At 43.3% G+C, this 23,865-nt stretch overlaps 1 protein-coding gene across 1 annotated transcript in view; it reads right to left on the reverse strand.

Moving 5' to 3' along the window:
- The window catches only part of LOC138981308 (probable ATP-dependent RNA helicase DDX56), a 27,310-nt gene continuing 3,445 nt past the window's right edge, over positions 1–23,865 (reverse strand). Inside the window, exons 6-17 of the mRNA XM_070354172.1 lie at positions 21,454–21,544; positions 13,861–13,925; positions 13,067–13,171; positions 12,024–12,095; positions 11,028–11,135; positions 9,702–9,821; positions 8,645–8,745; positions 6,804–6,874; positions 6,036–6,125; positions 5,774–5,879; positions 3,517–3,626; positions 1–128 (exon numbers count right to left, since the gene is read on the reverse strand). Of these exons, the coding sequence (XP_070210273.1) occupies positions 63–128; positions 3,517–3,626; positions 5,774–5,879; positions 6,036–6,125; positions 6,804–6,874; positions 8,645–8,745; positions 9,702–9,821; positions 11,028–11,135; positions 12,024–12,095; positions 13,067–13,171; positions 13,861–13,925; positions 21,454–21,544 (1,105 nt within the window). The 3' untranslated portion in view covers positions 1–62. The remainder of the gene's footprint in view (positions 129–3,516; positions 3,627–5,773; positions 5,880–6,035; positions 6,126–6,803; positions 6,875–8,644; positions 8,746–9,701; positions 9,822–11,027; positions 11,136–12,023; positions 12,096–13,066; positions 13,172–13,860; positions 13,926–21,453; positions 21,545–23,865) is intronic.

The following is a 23,865-nucleotide window of genomic DNA, read 5'->3' on the forward strand; positions in this document are numbered from 1 at the left end:
TTTTGAATACTGGATGCATTTATTTCACTGAAGACACTATTATTTATACAGAACACAGACGTCTACTTTCTCCTCTTCTTGGAAAATCCAGAAAACTCAAAGCTCTTCAAGGGGTCTGCTTTCCTTTTCTGAAAAACAAAGAAGAAAAACTTACACGCATAAATACATCAGAATAACATTCTCTTGGATTTCATCAACCAAAAATTCATCATCATTATTTTTTTCTTCATTTATTGCTCTCTTTTTTTTTTAACAGCAACAGCACATTTATCATGATTTGTGAACCGATGTGCCGCACCAAATACACTCATTTCAATGCATGTTATTGATGAAGTGCGAGAAAAGATAAAAAGATGACCAGAAAATGTAGAAGAAAGACAGACAGAAAGAAAGAGGAATAAGAGAGGTTGTTAGGCCACACAAAAAAAAATTGTCTGTTTCTGGCAACATGGCTAAAAAAAATAGGGTCGGTAGGTAGGGATTTTTATTTATTTATTATTTTTTTTTTACCCCAAATGTAGACCAATAAAACTAACTTTAAAAATCGCGCAAAGAGACTGGATTCACTATACATAGAGACAAGACACTCAACACATTTACAAATCGTCAGCGGACTTTCGTTTTCACACGTTTTTGTTGTTCATTTTCTCACCCTGTCCTTTACCACCACCAAAAAAAATAAAAAATGTTTGAGTTTGGAAAAAAAAAGTTTAGGGTCGGCGCCGAAATTTAGGGTCGGTCGGGTGACCAGAAACAGACAATTTTTTGGGGGGGCCTTATCATGCACACTACTCAAACAGGTTCCATTCCCAACACTCTTCATCAAAGTGCATGTACTAACTTGTTCAACCCAAATTTCATCAAAAATATTTTCCATCTGAATCACCAAAAGCATGTTTGCTTTTATTTACTGTATGAATTTTTTTTTACACACTATATTCAGCTCAATATTCAATGCTCAAAAGACTAATGAATTCTACTTTAAGAAAAAAAAAAGAAGAGGAAGAAGAAACAAGTCGCGTAAGGCGAAATTACTACATTTAGTCAAGCTGTGGAACTCACAGAATGAAACTGAACGTAGTCCGCCGCTAGTGCAAAAGGCAGTGAGCCTGTTTGGCGCGGTAGCGATTGCGCAGTGCTTCATAGCACGCTTTACTGTACCTCTCTTCGTTTTAACTTTCTGAGCGTGTTTTTAATCCAAACATATCATATCTATATGTTTTTGGAATCAGGAACCGACAAGGAATAAGATGAAATAGTTTTTAAAACGATTTCGGAAATTTAATTTTGATCATAATTTTTATATTTTTAATTTTCAGAGCTTGTTTTTAATCCAAATATAACATATGTATATGTTTTTGGAATCAGAAAATGACAAAGAATAAGATGAAATTGTTTTTGGATCGTTTAATAAAAAAATAATTTTAATTACAAGTTTCCGATTTTTAATGACCAAACTCACTCATTAGTTTTTAAGCCACCAAGCTGAAATGCAATACCAAACCACGGCCTTCGTCGAAGATTGCTTTGCCAAAATTTCAATCAATTTAATGGAAAAACAAGAAGAGCAAACGCTCGATCGAGTCACTTTCGCAGTTCTGAATATTATATGAGGCATCAGATGGACAGGAAGAAATTGCTATTCACAACACAATGAGTCACGTTCACATAAAATTTGAGCCCGGTCACTTTTATAGTTTCCGAGAAAAGCCCAACGTTAAGTTGTGTGTTGCCGAACAGAAAAGGCTAGTTATCTCCCTTGTTTTTCTGATAACGTTCGTAAAAGGCTACAGATGTAAATACTTTGATGTAAAGAATAATCCTACAAAGTTTCAATCACATCCGATGAACTTTGTCAAAGATATAAAATGTCTAATTTTTCCTTTGACGCTGACCTGTGACCTTGAAAAAGGTCAAAGGTCAACGAAACCATCGTTAAAGTGTAGAGGTCATTGGAGGTCACGACTAAACAAAATATGAGCCCGATCGCTTTGATAGTTTCCGAGAAAAGTCCAACGTTAAGGTGGTGTCTACGGCCGGCCGGCCGGACAGACTAACACTGACCGATTACATAGAGTCACATTTTCTCAAGTGACTCAATGAGGGTGTGACAGTGCCGCCTCAACTTTTACAAAAAGCCGGATATGACGTCATCAAAGGTATTTATCGAAAAAATGAAAAAAACGTCCGGGGATATCATACCCAGGAACTCTCATGTCAAATTTCATAAAGATCGGCCCAGTAGTTTAGTCTGAATCGCTCTACACACACACACAGACAGACAGACAGACAGACACACACACACACACACACACACACATACACCACGACCCTCGTTTCGATTCCCCCTCGATGTTAAAATATTTAGTCAAAACTTGACTAAATATAAAAAGCTAGCCTGAAATGATAAGGATAGGAGAAGGATAAGGTTTTATATAGTCCTGTCAGGTTTACCCTCATGGAAATTCGGATTGCTTTCTATCCAGGGAAAGCAAGCTGCCGCACAGTACGGCGCTACCCATTTTTTCATTACTTTTCCTTCATGTTTTAAGGGGATTTCTCCTTAAGTAATAAAGAACAAGTCGCGTAAGGCGAAAATACAATATTTAGTCAAGTAGCTGTCGAACTCACAGAATGAAACTGAACGCAATGCCATTTTTCAGCAAGACCGTATACTCGTAGCATCGTCAGTCCACCGCTCATGGCAAAGGCAGTGAAATTGACAAGAAGAGCGGGGTAGTAGTTGCGCTAAGAAGGATAGCACGCGTTTCTGTACCTCTCTTTGTTTTAACTTTCTGAGCGTGTTTTTAATCGAAACATATCATATCTATATGTTTTTGGAATCAGGAACCGACAAGGAATAAGATGAAAGTGTTTTTAAATTGATTTCGACAATTTAATTTTGATAATAATTTTTATATATTTAATTTTCAGAGCTTGTTTTTAATCCGAATATAACATATTTATATGTTTTTGGAATCAGCAAATGATGGAGAATAAGATAAACGTAAATTTGGATCGTTTTATAAATTTTTATTTGTTTTTACAATTTTCAGATTTTTAATGACCAAAGTCATTAATTAATTTTTAAGCCACCAAGCTGAAATGCAATACCGAAGTCCAGGCTTCGTCGAAGATTACTTGACCAAAATTTCAACCAATTTGGTTGAAAAATGAGGGCGTGACAGTGCCGCCTCAACTTTCACGAAAAGCCGGATATGACGTCATCAAAGACATTTATCAAAAAAATGAAAAAAACGTTCGGGGATTTCATACCCAGGATCTCTCATGTCAAATTTCATAAAGATCGGTCCAGTAGTTTAGTCTGAATCGCTCTACACACACACACACACACACACACGCACAGACACACATACACCACGACCCTCGTTTCGATTCCCCCTCGATGTTAAAATATTTAGTCAAAACTTGACTAAATATAAAAACTAACCTGAAAGGTTGCCTGAAATTCTTAGTGAAAAGGTGATTTCTCCTTGCATAAAAAGAAAAACTAACCTGAAATTTGGCTTGTGCGTTGGTCGGCGCTTTGTCACCATCACCCCTGGCTTGGCGACCTTTCTTCCTGCGCTGTTGTCGTTGTGTCATGTGCCTCAGGGCGCTGGGAACTGGAAGGTCACAAAACACAGTAGAGTCAGAGCATGCCTCCAGGACAATGTGACCGCATGAGTGTCTTTGACTGCAAACGGTCACTTACGCAATGACCAGCCTACGGAGGGCTTGCTACAAGGACGAAAGGGCAACGCTGCCCTGTGGAGGGACAGTAACAGAACAAGGAATGCACAAATATCAGTGCATTCTTTCTCTAGCACTATAGCAGCAATCTTCAGCACACACACACACGCACACACTCCACACACACAATCACACACACACACACACAAACACACACACACACACACACACACACACGCACACACACACACACACACACACACTCTCCCATTGACAGTCTGCTAGTCCTTAGGTTCAAGTTGACATGGGAGACATTTTTACTGATTATCCCCAACAGTATGTTGCATTTGACAAGGTAACAACACTGGTGAGCCTGGAGGTATGGTTCTTGCTTCGGAAGCAAAATACTCTGATGATTCACACATCCTTGTTTTTAACTTGTTTTCCCTCGCTGCTGATGCTTCCTGTTTCCTCTGGCCCAGTATTCAGTCACCCCAATGACTCAGGAGGCAGATATTGCACAACCTTACACCTAACAGTAAACACCTTGACGCTTCTAAGAGCAACGCCTTGCTCCAACACTCTCAACACACGTCTCAGTGCTGACTTTAAGACCTCCAAAAATCTGACAATATCTGGTCTTAAAAAGGAGGGAGTCTTAAAATTGAGGAAAATGTACAGAGGCTAATGAGCTGTAAAGTGAAAAATGAAGGTCTTAAATGGAGGCCATTTTTTAAAGGAGGGTTCCACTGTAGGATTAAAATGCACAGGAAAAACGGCTTTGCAATTAAACTAACAATACATATCACTTAGTGGGGAAAAGCGCAGAGAAAGATCAGTGCAATATCATGCTAGACACTGCTAAAAGGGTAAAGTACATGTACAGTAATTCAGAATGTTTCCACCCAACTTTTCAATAAGATGGCATTCCGAATAAGACCTTCACAATGTTCATCGGCAGATTGAATGAATTTCAAAATTCCACACTTTTCTAGATCTGTGACGCCACTTCCACAGGGCTTATTCAGAAGGTCGACTATTAAATCAATAATGTCTGTGTGATTCGATCTCAAAATGTTCAAATCTCTTTCAGCATGTAAAGTCACTCCCATGGGGTTTATTCAGGCGATTGCCTGATAAAATCAATAATGTGTGTGTGATTGAATTTTAAAATGTTCATACCTCTTGCAGTATAGCACGTGACTTCCATGGGGCTACTTAATTATTATTATATGAAGTCTTATATCGCGCGCGTATCTCCAGACTCGGACTCAAGGCGCAGGGATCTGTTTCTGCCGTGTGAGATGGAATTTTTTACACAATACATCACGCATTCACATCGACCAGCAGATCGCAGCCATTTCGGCGCATATCCTACTTTTCACGGCCTATTATTCCAAGTCACACGGGTATTTTGGTGGACATTTTTTTATCTATGCCTATACAATTTTGCCAGGAAAGACCCTTTTGTCAATCGTGGGATCTTTAACGTGCACACCCCAATGTAGTGTACACGAAGGAACCTCGTTTTTTCGTCTCATCCGAAAGACTGGCACTTGAACCCACCACCTAGGTTAGGAAAGGGGGGAGAAAATTGCTAACGCCCTGACCCAGGGTCGAACTCGCAACCTCTCGCGTTACCACTCGGCCACCCAGTCCTTAAGGAGATTGACTATTAAAATCAATAATGTATGTGTGATTGAATTTTAACATTTTCATACCTCTTCCAGTATATCACGTGACTTCCATGGGGCTACGTAAGGAGATTGACTATAAAATCAATAATGTATGTGTGATTGAATTTTAAAATGTTCATACCTCTTCCAGTATATCACGTGACTTCCATGGGGCTACGTAAGGAGATTGACTATAAAATCAATAATGTATGTGTGATTGAATTTTAAAATGTTCATACCTCTTCCAGTATATCACGTGACTTCCATGGGGCTACGTAAGGAGATTGACTATAAAATCAATAATGTCTGTGTGATTGAATTTCAAAGTGTTCGCACTCCTTTCAGCATGTGACGTAAAGCTTCATTCAGGAGATTGGCTACAAAATCAATAAGGTCTTGTGTACCTGCGTATTCTGGCACATTTTTTAGTGTGGTTGGCATCTTGGTGGTGGCGAGGGCTTTGTTGTGACGCAAGACCTGCAGGTCCCGAGGGTTGTCCTCAAAGTACGTCTGCACACAATAAGCATTCTCACTGGGTAATGTTAAATACAAATTAAAATGTTTAAAAAGGTGGATAAATGTAAAAAGTACTAGAAAAAAATAAGCAACATTCCTTGCATGATGCAAAGTAGTCCATGTAACCTAGACAAATGGAAAACACTGTACCTTTAACTGATCTGAAGCCAGAATCTCCTGTCGGATTTCTTTCAAGCGGGCCTCCCTCACTGCTGTCCTTGTCACTGACTTCATGGCGTCCTGAATAATTAGCAACACAAAATAACCGTTAATTGACAAATATAAGCCTTATATATAAGTTAATAAGTTACAAATTTAAGCCAAATTATGTTATGTTCAAATATATGAATGCTTAAAAATGAATCAACATTATGTTTCATACAAAACAGACTACCCTCTAAATGAACAATTTAAAAACAAAAAGATATATTCCTTTTTGTTAAAGTAACCAAAGTTTACATGGAATAACAACATCCATCCACTTGAACATGTATCAAAAATCAAAGTTTTGGTTGGTTTTTGTGCAGAGTATGATTTTTGGGTGAATTAATTTTGCAAATTGACATAGGTGTCACTTGTGAAATCAACGTGCAATTGCCATTCTGCACAGAAATCAATCAGACAATGTATTTTGGTACATGTCTCAACAGAATCATGCACTTACCACTTGTAAACATCCAGACAGTGGAACCTCCCCTTTAAGACCAACCAATTTCTGACTCCCTCCCTGTTTTCCCAGACTTTCTTTTCATAACCTTTGTCAATGTACCCCAATTTAAAGGCACCCTCCTTTTTAAGACCTGATTTTTGGAGGTCTTCAAATGGTGGATCAACTGTACATGATCGCGTACACAAAATGACGGTGCCTTTAAGTTCATCCTATCACACAATCAATTCATTAAAGATGCTGTTCCTCACCATGGCACGGTACTTGAAGGACTCAATCTCTGTCATTTTGAAATGAAACGGTTTGAAGACACTTGGAGAATCTGGAGGAGAAAACAACAACAACCATTAACCGAGTGCCATTAACAAGTGTAATAAAAAGTTGTGGCCTTTCATTATACAAAAGTGCACAATGCAAACCGATGGACTTTTGAGACATGAAAATACATGTACCAACATTTAAAACACATGCCCCAGGCAGACTGACACCCTTGACATAGGGACCCCTGCAAGAACTGAGTTGCTTCTGTGGACTGCTGTAAAGTGAAGAACAAAAGAGCTCACAGAGCAAACATTCATTGATTCATTAGACGTTTCCCTGAAATAACTGTCAGGTATTTCAAGCGTTGTGGAAGACTTGCGCCCCAGAATGTGAGTCAAACAAGAACATGTGGTCAACCAGTTAAATTCAGCCATCGCATTGATTAACTTTAAACTCCTATTTGTGTATGTTATTGCTTGTTTTAACACTATTGTGACTAGCATTGCCACGGCGTTAACGTCCTGCCTGCCCAAGCTTGCCACTAAGAAACTTCCCAAAAAACAGTAACTGTAAAGAAATCTGTCTAGCAAGCTTGAATTAAGTCCAATCACCACCAAATTTTGTGTACTAATTAAAAAATGGATGCCCAGTTCAGTCGTGCTATTTATAAGTTTGTCACGCGATTTGTTTTAGCAAAGGGGGAATGAAAGGGGGATAATTTGTGTTTTTTAACATTTTTTTTGTGTGTTTTCTTTTCCACTGCTTTTTTTAAAGTTATTTTTTAACAGAAAGTATTATAAATAATGTTATAACCAAACAAGGTGTAAAACCTATGAATTAGCTGAAATATTGAAATATTGTTAAAATTCTACACAGAAATAAGGAGACAGTACAAAGAAAAAAACAAGCAAATCCCGCATTCACTCACAGCATCCTGACTCAAATGAAACAAAACTGTGACACTCACCAAATGATGTCTAGGTAATCCATATTGAATATAAGTCACATTTTCACAACAAAGTCCCAACTGTACACCTATGAACATTTCCAAAAGGATTAGGCTCCAGCCATCCATTGTTATCAGTTCTGCCACGCCCCCCTTGCAACTACACATTCGAAGATTCATGCAGTACCACCCTAACACGTGTATTTTGCCGACTCATACTAGCAGCAACAACGGGACTGTTTCTTCCTCAATATCACTGCTATTATCGCTTTCTTGAGGCGAAAACAACACGTCGGAATCATGATCTACAGGGTCCTCAAGATCCAACATCCGGAGAATCTCCCGTGACAAGGCTCGCCTTCGATTCATTTTTTTTCTCGAAAAAACCGCACAAACCAGCCTAATTTTACATATGGCGGAAGGGCACACCAAGTGTGTCAAGGGAAACAACTCAATTTACTGCAAGCTTCAAAAACCGGGAAGCAATCACGAGTCGTGTACCTTGTATGTCTAATACTAAAATAGTCACTTCCCGTCCGTGGGCGTTGCAGCGCTATTACTAATATAGTCACCTCCCGTCGCGAAAGTGTTAACTGGTAGACCACGTGCTGTTGTTTGACTCGCCAAAGTGGAGCACAACTCTTCCAGAACGCTTTGAAAATCTGCCGACCCCAACACTTTTTTTTTCATTTCTAAAACAAACAAAAACTTTTGGCACATTTTGCAAAGCATACCGAAACCAAGGAAAGTAACCTCCTTTAAAATCAAATAAATTTGTAAAAAAAACTTTTTTTTTTTAAAAAAGCCGACCTACTAACCTAATCTTTTTGGGTCACGTTTCCCTAAACCAATATATATTTTTGTTTGGCCTTAACAAAGACTGACCTTTGTCTGCTTTCTGTGCAGCCTCCACTGCCTCAAACAAAGAGTTCTCAGTCCTGCTGACAAAGGACAGGGCACAGCCTTGCTTGTCCCCCCTCGCCGTTCTACACAGAAAGAAATGCAGGGTCTGTGATAACACAACAAGGACGGACAACGGTTTCATTTTAGCTGCAGTCAGAGATTCTTGAGATCATACAGACCTGTGCACACTCAAAACGCTCATCAGTAGTAAACAAACCAAATTTCAGTAGTTTTTTTTAAATGTTTCAGTAGTAAGCTGTAACGACAGTTCAAGACATAATTCTGCTCACAAAGCACACAATTTTACGATCTCCAGGTTGTCTTGAGAATAACTGGACTTCCAGCACTGTTGTGCCATTTTCTTCTTCTTTGGTGACAGAGCTGGTGTCTCCTCTTCACTATCTGAATCTCGCACTCTTTTTTTCTTTTCCATGTTTCACTTCAATCACAAGTTGCCACGCAGACGCTGGACGAACTAAGTCTAAGAACAAAGACTCAATGCTGAGAACACAAGGGCTTCCGGTAAATCGGAAAACGCTTTTCAGCGCACCGGCCAACTAATTGGTCAAAACATCTTAAAACAGAAAAAATAATGTTTTTTAGTAAAACATCGGAATTTCGGAATTTTGATTAAAAATCCGTAGCACCGTATTCTGCATATAAAAATCGGAGAAATTACGGAGAAACCGTACACGTGCACAGGTCTGGATCATAGCACAAGTTTAAAGAAGGCGCCTCTCAGTGGCACATGTTTGCAACAGCAAGTTAGACTGCTGTTAGCCTACTGAGCGCACATGAAGAAAAGTTCTCAAAACGTTGAAGGCTCAGTAAATATTAACCTGGCTTTGACTGCAGCCCTTCAGAATTTAGATTGCTTCAATGTCAATGGTGAAGCTGAGTACAAGTTATTTCTGCTGCTATATATGCTACTGAGGAAAGTCTTCACAACAGTTTTATCATTTTTTTGTGATTTCAAACTACAGTTCCAAGCAATAGTTCACCACCTGGATGGTTGTAATGTTGTTGGGAGAGAGCATACCTGCCAACTCGATGTATGTAGGCATCCACAGACTTTGGGAACTCGAAGTTGACGACGTTGGCCACGTTGTGGAAGTCGATGCCGCGAGACACTCCATACTCCTTGTCCTTTTTTCTGGGCCTACACAAAGAAAACAGAAACTGTCTTATGGATGCTTTTGTCTGGGCCTACACAAAGAAAACAGAAACTGTCTTATGGATGCTTTTTTCTGGGCCTACACAAAGAAAACAGAAACTGTCTTATGGATGCTTTTTTCTGGGCCTACACAAAGAAAACAGAAACTGTCTTATGAATGCTTTTGTTTGGGCCTACACAAAGAAAAAAAACTGTCTTATGGATGCTTTTATCTGGGCCTACACAAAGAAAACAGAAACTGTCTTATGGATGCTTTTTTCTGGGCCTACACAAAGAAAACAGAAACTCTTTTCTGGGCCTACAAAAAGAAACCGGCTTGGTGGTTTTTTTAAGACTTCCGCCATCAGGACTAACAAACCATAACAAACAGCTCAATCTCATTGATGAAAACAGCGTTAACAAAACAAAAAAATGAAAGAACACTTCAAAGTTTCTACACATAATTATCAGATAACAGCTACCGGTAAATGGCCCTTGTATTCATTTCAGCAATTCCCTTTTTTTCCACTATGACTCGAATCTATTGTAACATAAAGGGAAGAAAGAAAAACAGAAAAGACAAAGAACTAAAAACAAATTTCTCGGACATTCAATTTTCAAATTTTGTTCAAAAATCACAAAAGCGGTTTGGCTCAGTGAAATCTGGGAGCAAAGGCAAACAGTTTGATTGGTAAAGATGAAATGGCCGCACGATGAAACTGCAGGGTTCCTGCAGGGCAGAGCTGATACAATTCAATGAGTTTTCAAGGACATTTCCAGGACCAAATAAATGCTTTTCAAGGACATGATTTTCCCCAAATTAATGCAAAGCACCAAGCTTACCTTCAGTTTTTCAAGTCTGCAAACTATTAGTCATTCCGTAGTTGTTTCCCTTGCCAACTTCCGGGAAGGGAAGTAACTACAGGTGACTAGTAATAGTTAGTTCGTCTGCTTTTGTTTTCACTCGATCTTTTATTCTCCCAAAATGTGTGTACTGTATTTGACGAAAAAAAAGGGAGTTGCATTTTTTTTTAAATAAGACAAGCTGCTGACGAAATGTATAGGCAACAATTTGGAAAAATCAAGTACTTTTCAATGACTATTTCACAAAACTCTATTTTCAAGCACTTTTCAAGGCCTGGAAAAGGTTTTCCAATTTTCAAGGAGTTTTCCAGGGTTCAAGGACTCTGTACGAACCCTGAAACTACTCACGCTTTGCCTTTCACGTTGGGCTTGGTCTTGGGGTCTTGTAGTAAGGTCTCGTCAGAGGCAATGATGATGTCATACAGTCCCTCGTTGAACTGACTCACAATGTGACACCTGCCAGGAGGAGGATATTGAATTAGACTTTCCCTTTCTCCTACAACTTATGCAAACATTTTAAACTATGTTACTATTTGGTTTGGTTAATGACTCAAAAAGCAATAAGTAAGGTGGGAGCTTAAATCCTTGCACAGTATGTTAGAGATTTGTTTGATTTGCATTTACCAAGATCTCTTCCTGCTTATCTGTACCAGAATGTTTGAAATACAGCAAAGTATCTAACTTATTTACCAACACGGTTTAGACTAGGTGTCGGCTACTGGTCACTGGCAAGTGGCAGATTTAAAATTGAAAACGACCATTCATTCTGGCGGCCAATGAGTGAGATGACCCTCAAAATTTCTGGTTGACAGTCAAAGGATTAACAGATTTACCCACTGGCTTTGTAATGTAAGTGACCCACTGGTTGTGTAATAAATCAGTCAAATGACCCGTCTTCTACTTTACTTCTAGGTACAGCATCAGTGGGGCACCCAGTTAACATTAATTTTCATTTAAGCTTTTACTGTTTTAATCACATTCACACCGCCCTCTCCTGACATTAGTGTGTAGTAATGTGTGTGTTTTTAATCCCCCTATTACTCTCCAGACACCCTCCAAGAATGGGCGGTTCTGGTGAGGTTATGCCCCTTCTTTCTTTCGGCTGGTAACAGGCGGAACCTCGCGGCAAGATCACACGAGAAAGGAAAAAAACGTGCATTGGTCCCAAATAGCATGTCGCTTTGGTAACAGTTCGTGTGTAAGTCGTGCATTTTATACGATAAAAAGACAATGGTAACAGGCGGAACCTCGCGGCAAGATCACAGGAGTTGTCTCGCGCTATCACCCCAGAAGCGCTCATTCTATGCCAAGCGAATTTTGCAGCGAGCAACTTGCTGACTCTACCTTGACTTGACTGGCAGCTCTGAGTTGAGAACACAGGCCGGCACACCAAACGGCTCCAGGAACAGTTTCAACCTGGAACATCACAAATACAGACAAAGATCAAAGGATGAAGATGGCATCTAAAACAAGATGAAGAAACAGAAGAATAACATCCTGACACCAATTGACCTAAAATTGTTCTGAACATTCTCCTCTTTTAAAAGATTCCTCACAAGACTGAACTGATAATAAGTTTATGTTGAAAAATAATGTGTGTATATCAACGCTAAAAAAAATACTTGCATGAAATAGAAACAGGTTAACTTGACAACTGTCTTGTTTTTTGTTGGGCCGGTTCCATGTTTTCTCTGCATGAATGTGATTGTCTGTCTGTGAGTCTGTCAGCATATCTGTCTGTGAACGTGTATGTGTGTTTGCTCAAGCTAATAGTCAAATTCAGGAAATAACTCTGTTGGGTATGTGTGGGTTGTGAGAGTTGTTTCTTTTGAAAACATTGAGGCAAGCTTTCCCACCTGACATTATAGGCCAATCACTAGCAAGGGGCGTGTCTCTCCACGTGATCCCCTCCCACACGTGGAGACACATCACTCACTAGTGATTGGACGATAATGTCACATTGGAAAGCTCAATGTTTACACAATAAACAACTCTTTCACAACCCACACATAAGCTTATACCCAACAAAGTTATTTCCCAACATTGTCTACAGTGGAACTCCCCTTTTAAGACTCCCTCCATTCAAAGACCTTGTTTCCAACATTTTCTCTTTACAGAGTCTGTAAATTTACCTCCATTTTAAGACTCCCTCCATTTAAAGACCTTGTTTCCAACATTTTCTCTTTACAGAGTCTGTAAATTTACCTCCATTTTAAGACTCCCTCCATTTTAAGACTCCCTCCATTTTAAGACTCCTTCCATTTTAAGACTCCCTCCATTCTAAGACCTTATTTTCTAAAAAAACTTTTTAGGTCTCTTGAGGGGGGTTCCACTGTATTGGACAAATGAATTGACCCCATGTGTCATGTGCTGACATCCAAACCTACTTGTAGCAGCTGTCGACAGAGTTAACGAAGAAGATGGTTTTGCCGCGTATCAAGCCCAGCTTCAGGAGCGCCACCACCAGGGTAAACTTGTCATCCACCTCGCATCTGTCACATGGAAACAACACAGTTAGTGTTGCACACAGATCAGCATTACCACAGAGTAGCTATAACTTCTTCTTCCTCTTCTGCGTTCATGGGCTATAACTTCCACAGACACTTGTGTTTTTGCACAAGTGGGTTTTTACAAGTGGGTTCTTACAAGTATGGCCATTTTTACCCTGCCATTTAGGCAGCTATATGCTGATTCTGGCGGATGCATGCTTTGTATTTTCATGTTTCTCTAACCAGCCATTCACTGATTTCGGGGGAGCATGCTGGGTATTTTTGTGTTTCAATCTATAACCCACCGAACTCAAACATGGATTACAGGATCTTTTCCGTGCACACTTGGTCTTGTGCTTGTGTGTACACACGAAGGGGGTTGAGGCAGAAGCAGGTCTCCACATAAGTTAACATGGGACATCGGAAAAATCTCCACCCACAACCCACCAGGTATGGCTAAGATTTGAACATTCAACCTTCCGCTTGGGAGAACGGCATATTAATACTCTTATCCACTAGGCCAATGCGCACATCAGATTAACAGTCTATTGTCCATGATATTGATAATGAATACATCAAAATGGACAATTTTCTTCGACACATCTAAACCTGCCTGTCAATGACTTTAAACGTACATTTTAGTAAAGGATTATCAAAACCTTCAGACGTTCATAAACCTCAGGGATACTCACTTGACATGGTACTGGGTGAGTTGTGAGCTCTCTGGTAACTGAGATTCTTCCAGCTTCAGAATCACCTGATGAATTAGAATGGAAAATTTCCTAGATAAATTTTCATTTAATTAATATACTTACCCGAATCACATTAGCATTGAGTCACCTGAGATGCTTATCACTGAAAAACGCTTACCCGGCTAAAAATTTTAAAGGGAAGCAACCCCATCACCAAAACGAAAGTGAAAGTAGCTTTGGTAATGGGCCAGCACACTGGGAGTTACCTCCCATACGGGTGTGTGCCACGTCACTTCCTCTAGGAACACGTGCCTATTCTCATACGGCTTTAAAAATCTTAAAACCATACGCGGGGCAGGTGGGAGGGAATACAGTATGTGATTCGGGTAAGTATATTAATTAAATGAAAATTTATCTAGGAAATTTTCCATTAAATAACATATTCTTACTCCGAATCACATTAGCAGATAACATCAACAAGGCGGTGGGCTAGAAATGAATCAAAACTCACCATCAAGTTCTGGACAGGAACTGACCTGCTGCTATGAGAGCTGGAAGGCCTCTGGAGCCATCCTGTCGAAGAGCCGAGACGTCCCGAAGATAAAAGTTTATGAAAACATCTTCAGAACGCCAAAACGCAATTGTCAGCACCTCCTCTAGACATCTGGAGCGCAGTACTGCCAGAGAGGATGCCCACGCCCTCATTTCATGGGCTCGGGCCGAGTCAAGTGGCAAGGAGGGCATGACCCCCCCCCCCCCCTCTTTGTGCGACTCCACTCATAAGCTTGCTTAATGAGCGAGGACACCCACCGGGCCAACGATACCTTCGACAAATCTTACTCGCGCCTAGAAAAGGGCGAGATAAACAGCAACTTCTGAGAACTAGACCGAAACGGCTGAGTCCGGGCTAAGTACAGACGAAGAGCCCTCACAGGGCAATTGACCGAATCAAGGTCATCCGGGGCCAACGCGCTGATCAGAGCCTTGACTCTAACCAGCGGAGAGGCCTGCCCCGGAAACAGGGTTCGTACAGTTTTTTTGTTCTAAAATTCAAGGACTTTTCAAGGACTTTCAAGACCTTCTGAAGAGAAAATCAAGCACCCTCTTACCTTCAAAGCTCGCAATGAAACACTCGCTAGTTATTATACCCTCTTCCCGCACGCCGATTTAAATCATTGGATGTTCAAAAACTAATGATAAGCACCAAGCTTACCTTCAGTTTTTCAAGTCATCAAGTTTCTGGTGAATTTCTTTCTCAAGACTGAGATGCCACTTCGTCCTTCTTGGTTTTTGCACTTTTCCTCAAAGCATTTGACTTTGCTATGAAGTTGAAGTTCTGCGTGTGTTCAGCCTTTTCTGCAAAAGCATCTGCGCTTTTGAGCAGGTCAGCCGCACAATCTTCGATCTTTCTTTTCTTTGCTTGGAGAGTCTGAATCTCATCCATGTCAGCCTTTCTTTTTTGCACATGTGTCTCGTTCTTCTTCTTCTCTTTCTCTGCCTCCAAGTACCTTTGCCGAGCACTAGCAGCATTGTAGAGTAGCTTTTTAGACAACATCACTTTCTCAGCTCCACCTACTTTTGCAATGTGGTCTGTCACATGCCTCTGTGCCACAAGGGTTCTCCGTAGTTGTTTCCCTTGCCAACTTCCAGGAAGGGAAGCAACTACGGGTGACTAGTAATAGTTAGTTCGTCTGCTTTCGTTTTCAATCGATCTTTTATTCTCCCAAAATGTGTGTACTGTATTTGACGAAAAAAAAGGGGGTTGCATTTTTTTTTTAAATAAGACAAGCTGCTGACGAAATGTATAGGCAACAATTTGGAAAAATCAAGCACTTTTCAATGACTATTTAACAAAACTCTATTTTCAAGCACTTTTCAAGGCCTGGAAAAGGTTTTCTAATTTTCAAGGAGTTTTCCAGGGTTCAAGGACTCTGTACGAACCCTGCGGAAACTGATTCTTGGCCAGGAAATCGGGCCGGAAACGCAAAGATGCGGAACCGTCCGACTAAAAGGAGATATCTCCAGGCTGACCCGACAGGGCGTGGACCTCGCTACCCCGTCGGGCCGTTGCCAACAAAAGAAGAACCAGCGCTTTGCGAGTGACATTGAACAGAATGGCCTCGCTCAAAGGCTCAAAATCCGCAGAACGTAGGAATTCCAGGATTAAAAACAAGTCCCACTTGGGAGCGGGCAAACGAGCTTTCGCTTCCTTAAGAGCAGCCCTTTTAATGACTGCAGCTATAACGCCCCCGACTCGAACAGACCGACCGATCTGCTTAAGAGTCGCCGAGATAGCGAAGCGCCGGACCCTCAACGAGGAGCCTGAGGCGCCCTGCGAAGACATGAAAGAGAGGCGGTTGGCGACCTGAATATAGCGCGGAGCCACCGAACTCACCCCTGTAGCTGAACACCAGGCAGTCCATGCCTTCCAGTGGGAAGCATAAACTGACGAGGTGGACGCTCTATGCGAGCGAGCCACCAAGTCCAGACGGATGGAAGCCATCAGGAGAGGCAAAGTGGAGCAAATCTGAGCTTGGAGCTTGTCCACCCTTCTCTGAGAAGGCTGGATAGTCCACGCGACCGTGTCGAAAGACATCCCCAGATAAGTGAATGTCTGTGACGGGGTCAGCTCCGACTTTCCCTGGTTGATGAGAACCCCAACAAGTTGGATTCTCGAAGAACCATCAGGGTATCTTGCGAACAGCCGCTCTGGGACTGGTTCATGATGAATCAGTCGTCCAGATAAGCCCGCAGGCGGATACCCTAGGACCTCACCAGTGCACAGACCTGTCTCACCACCATGGTGAAAATCCATGGTGCGAGGGACAGCCCGAAAGGGAGTGCGCGAAACTGGTAGATCTGATCTCCCCACCGGAAACAAAGCCATTTCCGGTCGGCCGGATGCATAAGAATGAAAGTATGCGTTCGTGAGATCGATCGAGGTCACCCAGTCTCCTGGGCGGAGAGAGTCTCGGACCGAGGCTGGCGTCTCCATCTTGACTTTTATCTCACTCAAGAAAGTGTTGAGGAGAGATAAATCCAACACGGGACGCCGTCCTCCTGACGCTTTGGGAACGGCGAAAAGACGCCCTTAAATCCCAGGGAGCTATGAACCCGAACTCTCTCCACCGCGCCCTTCTGCTCCAGGGAGGCAATTTCCGACTGCAAGACGGAACATGCTTCCTGCGAGAAGATGGGCTTGAACCGCGGTGGCACTCGGGTAAGAGGCGCCTTTTCCTCCCGCCAGAGCAGGCGGAAGCCCGATCTCACCACTCCCACAATCCATTGGCTGTCTACTACCGACATCCAACGAGAAAGCGCACGGGAGGAGCCTCCCGCCATCACCAAGGTGGAAGGCGGGAGGGGGGTGAGATCGGGAGCGCTTCATTGGGGGTGTGGCTTACTCCCAGAGCCGCCACACCCCCTCCCCGATGCCGTCCTCTTCTTCCTGCCACGAGCGACCGGCAGAGCCTGCCGCTTCTGAGCTGGCTTGAGGTTCGACAATGTCTGAGCCTGCTTTTGCTTAGAAGGCTTAGACTGTTTCACCCCCTGCAGAGTGAAGTCGAGGAACTGACTGTCCTTGTTCGACTGAATCTCCTTCTGTCTGGCATCCATTGCCAGAGAACAGAAGCGAGATTCCTCTGAGACCGGGGAGACTCTCAAGGTCTCCCTAGTAGCCAGCTCCGTGACCTGGGACTGCGAGAGGAAGAGATCCCTCCTACAGAGGACCGCTTGGGTGTACTGTAGAGAGGAAAGACGCAATTGTTCCTCATTGACCTTGGCCAAGGCGGTAAAAAGCGCAGAGACATCGTCCGCATTTTGTTCTTCACTGAGAGTGAAAGGAACCAGCGAATCGATCAATGCCCGATACAGAGTCCGAACAAGAGTCTCCGCAACGGAGGACAGTTCGATCTGCCGACGTCCAACCTCCTCAGCAGAGAGGAGGGAAGCCTCAGAAACCGGCAGAACCAGATCATGCTTGATCGGTTTAGCCAGAAGAGGCAGCAATTCCCGGGGAACCGGAAGGGTAGCCCTAGGGAGTGCAAAAGACGCCAGCCAGCTCTGGCTCTGAGTGGGCAAGCTAAGCTTCCTATTGCCCGTAGGCACAAAGGAAGAGGCTTGAGAAGCCGACGCCACCCACTGCTGAGCTGATTCCGGAACTGGACCAAAAAGAAGCAGTAACGGAACAGGCACTGGCCGAATACCACTCCCCGCATGTGCTGGACGAACCAGCGAATGCGAAAGTTGGTAAGCCACTGACAGAGACTCGGCAAACCGGAAGGAAGAAACATCTTCCTGTGCCGGCCGGAAGTCCGCCATGGCCGAAGGAACGAACGGAGCGGAAGAGTCCGCAGCCACCACCCCTTCGGGGAAAAAACGAGACGCTACTTCCGCCGCGATGTCAAGAACAGACTTGAGCTTCGACGGAAACACGCCCCGAGACTCCTCGTTGACCACTGATGGAGCATCAGAATAGTCACACAAGGAACCATGACCAAAACCACCAGTTCCGGAAGCAGAAGCATGCCCTGGCAAACCGGAAACCGGAATGCCTGTGCACGAACATTATCCTACAACCCAGAACCTTGTGAAGGTAAGGGTAGGCAGGACGACCATCCGTAAAAACCGGAGCTGGATGAGCTGACGTCACTCCCCCATCCGAGTGGAGTGATGCCTGCTCAAGCCTAGGCACTAAATGGCCGGAAGGCGTACGCTGGAATCCACCCTCTGAAATCCGGAAGGAAGCACCAGAAGAGGAAGCAGCGTGTCCGGCCGAAACCGGAAGTGTAGTCGACGAAACCGCGCAATGCGGAATTGAAGGCTGCACTGGTTGACTTCGTGATCCGGAAGGACCGGAAGTCAGTGAAAACTCCATACTGCCGCAGCCGCCGTAGCGTGCCTGCGTGGACGGATCATCACCTCCGGCGAGTGCCGGTAGTGCAGCCGACAGAACCGCGCAATGCGGAAGCGAAGGCTGCACTGAAACCAAAAACACCAGTTCCGGAAGCAGAAGCATGCCCTGGCAAACCGGAAACCGGAAATGCCTGTGCACGAACATCATCCTGCAGCCCAGAACCTTGTGAAGGTAAAGGGTAGGCAGGACGACTATCCGGAAAAACCGGAGCTGGATGAGCTGACGTCACTCCCCCATCAGAGTGGAGTGATGCCTGCTCAAGCCTAGGCACTAACAGGCCGGAAGGCGTACGCTGGAATCCACCCACTGGTATCCGGAAGGAAGCACCAGAAGAGGAAGCAGCGTGTCCGGCCGAAACCGGAAGTGTAGCCGTAGGAAACCGCGCAATGCGGAAGTGAAGGCTGCACTGGTTGACTTCGTGATCCGGAAGGACCGGAAGTCAGTGAATACTCCATCCTGCCGCAGCCGCCGTAGCGTGCCTGCGTGGACGGATCATCACTTCCGGCGAGTGCCGGTAGTGTAGCCGACGGAACCGCGCAATGCGGAAACGAAGGCTGCACTGGTTGACTTCGCGATCCGGAAGGACCGGAAGTCAGTGAATACTCCATCCTGCCGCGACCGCCGTAGCGTGCCGGAGCGGACGGATCATCACTTCCGGCAAGTGCCGGAAATGCGGCAGCCGAAACCGACTGCCGCCGCTGTTCGATCAAATCCGGGGCCTCGTAGGTTATCGCCGGAAATGAAAGATCAGCATGGTATCGGTCGTGACCCGAAGCGAAAGAGCTGTCTCCCGAGAGAGAACGTCCAGGCGCCTCACGAGGGCTATCGGACCAGCTCTGCTTACCAGCCGCAGCTGAAGAGGGAGGACGCTGCTCCAAACCGGAAATGGAAGGCAAAGACACGGAAGCCAACGCCCGGACGTCACTGCCAGATGCCGGAAACACCAAACAACTGGCGACGGAACGCTGGAACTCTGCCTGCACCAAGCTGCGGATTTCAGGAACCAGTGTCTAAAACAGAAAGGAACCAACGCACCCTGCACAGGTGCTAACAACGAGGACGAAGTCTCCGTAGTAGAGAACCGGAGCAGACGTAACAGTAGCGCTAGGCGCCGCAAAAGATAGCAGAAGTAGTAACAGCGCAAGGCGCCGAAATAGGTACAGACAACAAAGTGCTACGTTCTTGGTCTGTACAAGTAAAACTGCCACAGCGCTTGTCTGAATCAGACATGCTGTCAAATCCATGTAAACAACACGAAAACATTTTACTGAACGTAAGTCTAAACGACTGAAAACTCAGTAAACACACACACTTTCGCGTCAACAAATTACGATAGCTACACTTGCCTAACAAAAACAGAGGCACGTAGAGCTACAAACAAAGTCACACGAGCTAGTAAACTAACTCACACAACAAAATGGCGAAACACGCAAGTAACTGACACACAAGTCAACAACACGTGGCAACGCGAAAAAATTACTGACACGTAAGTCTAAACGACTGAAAACACAGTAAACACACACTCTTTCGCGTCGACAAAATACGATAGCTAAACTTGCCCCACAAAAACAGAGGCACGTAGAGCTACAAACAAAGTCACACGAGCTAGAAAACTAACTCACACAACAAAATGGCGAAACACGCAAGTCACTGACACGCCAGTCAACAACACGTGGCAACGCGAAAAAATTTACTGAAACGTAAGTCTAAACGACTGAAAACACAGTAAACACACACACTTTCGCGTCAACAAAATACTATAGCTACACTTGCCCAAAACAGAAAGGGGCACGCAGAGCTACGAGCAAAGTCATACGAGCTAGCTAACTAACTCACACAACAAAATGGCGAAACACGCAAGTCACTGACACACAAGTCCGCAAAAAACGGACAACGTACAGTAACGAAAACAGCGCAAAAAACCAACAACAAACGGGAACGAGCTCACCGAACTGTAGGCAAGGCGAGCAGAAAAGCTGGGTAACGTGGCCGGCGGGTGTCACTCAAACACACAAGGTCAGCCACAGAGCGTCAAAAAGTGAACCGTCCTCTCCGAGGTGAAAAAGACGTATGAGAATAGGCACGTGTTCCTAGAGGAAGTGACGTGGCACACACCCGTATGGGAGGTAACTCCCAGTGTGCTGGCCCATTACCAAAGCTACTTTCACTTTCGTTTTGGTGATGGGGTTGCTTCCCTTTAAAATTTTTAGCCGGGTAAGCGTTTTTCAGTGATAAGCATCTCAGGTGACTCAATGCTAATGTGATTCGGAGTAAGAATATGTTATTTAATTGGTCAATTAAAATAGGCAATACTTATAGACAAATACCCATCTTTGTAAATTCTAACCACCTTTTGCGTACAGAAGGCATCTATTTATGTTAACATGGCAAAATCTTTAAATATTCTCACGACAGCTTGAACAAAGTGAAGGGTTAAGATACTCCTGTCAGTTATTATTTTCTCACACACACACACACACACACAGACACAGACACACACACACACACACAGACACACACACGCACAGACACACACATGCTCTCAGTAACCAAAGTTATTACGGTATCTAGATCATGCTCTCCACTCATACTGACACACACACACACACTTTCTATATGCAGTATATGTGTATGTTTGCATCCGGATAATCTCATTACTGCCTTCAAGCGGAACTCACAGGGTTGTGCAGAACCATCTTCTTGAGAGCTTTCACGTCCTCCGTCAGTGTGGCACTCATCAGAAACGCTTGGTAAATTCTGGGGAAATCCCTGAAACAAGTGAAAATAATGTGACGTGGGGAAACTTTCCGACGTGACATTACAGGATAGTCACTAGCATTAGGGCGTGTCTCAAACACATGTACAGGAAGCACATGGCAATGTTTGTCTGTGCAAATGCAAGGGAACTCACTCTTTCTCAACCCATTTAACCCCGACAGTTATTTACAGAATGTGTCTATTTATTGTTCCACAAGGATTGTTTTCGTCTGTCTGGCCCTGCCCTAGTGATGGACTAAACTATACTCGAACATTTTGTGGTGGGACATGAATACCACCTCTGAGGCATCACATAAGCAGGGATGTCGTTAGGCGTCGGACATCGGACATAGACCGATTGAAAGGCTCAAATGTCCGATTCAAAAAGCCGCATGGCGGTCAGATGTCCTAACGTTTTGAACTGATCGCTGTCATTGTCCGATAAGAACTCCATTCTTCGGACAGCGTGATATTCGATATTTTCCGTTCAAGATACACATTTTCAAAAAGCGACCGAGCACTCTCGCGTACAGGTGCACTGAAGTTGTGTAGTACTGATCTTGCGTTTTCGGGAATTCCAAACCGTTTGCGATATACCCGTCTGCAGCACACTGAAGTTAGGAGTACGGGAGACAACTCCAACTGACTATAAGTCTTGCGTCTACTTTTGGTTTCAGTTTGAGACATTTTGACGAAGCACATTGAATTATGTCACCGAAATAAAATGTAGGCCTGCCAAAGATCAACAAAACGCTGAAGCCCTTTGGCTTTTCAACGGCATCCTGTGCAACGTTTGGGTCAAAAACAGCTGAAAACGCGACGAGCGTCATTCTTGAAGATGACAGTGCCAATGACAGTGTCGCCGCTGAAACTGACACAACCACGAAAAGAGAAATTATGTCTTTTGTACAGGACATGGTGTCGGCACAGCAGGAAATTTGCAGAAATGGTCTTTTAACTATTCATGACTGAAGAGACCATACTGCTTTGTCGAATCTGTGTAGAAACGGACTCTATTTTTTTCTCAGTATTTCATTTTCTAGTCAAATCATGCAGTTTGTGAGACAATCAAAAAAAGAGTGCCGTTAGGTTTTGGTTGCTTTTTAGATGTTTGTTTCTTTTTGTCTGTGTCCTATTTGGAACTAAATTAATAAAACAATGTATGCAACAATGTTCGGTGTATATATATGTAACAGTTAATCTGTGAAACCAGGGAATACGTGTATTGACTAAACTATTTTAGGTAATACATGAATTAACTGTTTTTTTCCGTCAGTTAATTCATGTATTACCTAGTTAATACACGTATTCCCTGGTTTCACAGATTAACTGTAACATACTAATATGTGTGAGTGTTAAAGCATGTGTATGTGCACATGATTTTGAAGCCATTCCAAGGACAATGTTTTGCACAAAATTATGATGTCCTATTGGAATTTCTGAAAGCGGTCAAATGTCCTGTTGATTCTGAAGAGCTCAGGTCATTTGTCCTATATGTTTGAATTTGTAACAACACCCCTGCATAAGGTTGCCTCCTGTTCGTCCCAGCCTGGATTCAAACCTGTGACCCGAGGATCCCATGTCCAGTGCTCTACCCACTGAGCCACCAAACCCTCAACACACGCATCATCATCGTATCGCAACATCCCGGAGGGACAGGTAATCTGCTGGCTAGTCAAAAAAGCAACCAGATACGACTTGACCAAGTCAAAACTATCAAATCCTCAATGTATTATGAATGTATTACCGATATATGTTCCAATGCAGGATCTTACACAGACCCCCTTTTAAGGCCTCCAATCAAAGACTCCTGTCCTTTCAAGACCCTGTTTTTTTAGATTTTCTGTTTATAACCTCTGTAAATGTACTCCCAATTTAAGACTCCCTCCCTTTCAAGGTCCCTGTTTCTCAGATTTTCTGTTTATAACCTCAGTAAATGTACTCCCAATTTAAGGCTCCCTCCCTTTCAAGACCCTGTTTCTCAGATTTTTTGTTTATAACCTCTGTAAATGTACTCCCAATTTAAGGCTCCCTCCCTTTCAAGGCCCTGTTTCTCAGATTTTCTGTTTATAACCTCTGTAAATGTACTCCCAATTTAAGGCTCCCTCCCTTTCAAGACCCTGTTTCTCAGATTTTCTGTTTATAACCTCTGTAAATGTACTCCCAATTTAAAGCTCCCTCCCTTTCAAGACCCTGTTTCTCAGATTTTCTGTTTATAACCTCTGTAAATGTACTCCCAATTTAAGGCTCCCTACCTTTCAAGACCCTGTTTCTCAGATTTTCTGTTCATAACCTCTGTAAATGTACTCCCAATTTAAGGCTCCCTCCCTTTC

The sequence above is a fragment of the Littorina saxatilis genome, linkage group LG12 (genome assembly GCF_037325665.1).
Source record: "Littorina saxatilis isolate snail1 linkage group LG12, US_GU_Lsax_2.0, whole genome shotgun sequence".
Classification (NCBI taxonomy): Eukaryota; Metazoa; Mollusca; class Gastropoda; order Littorinimorpha; family Littorinidae; genus Littorina; species Littorina saxatilis.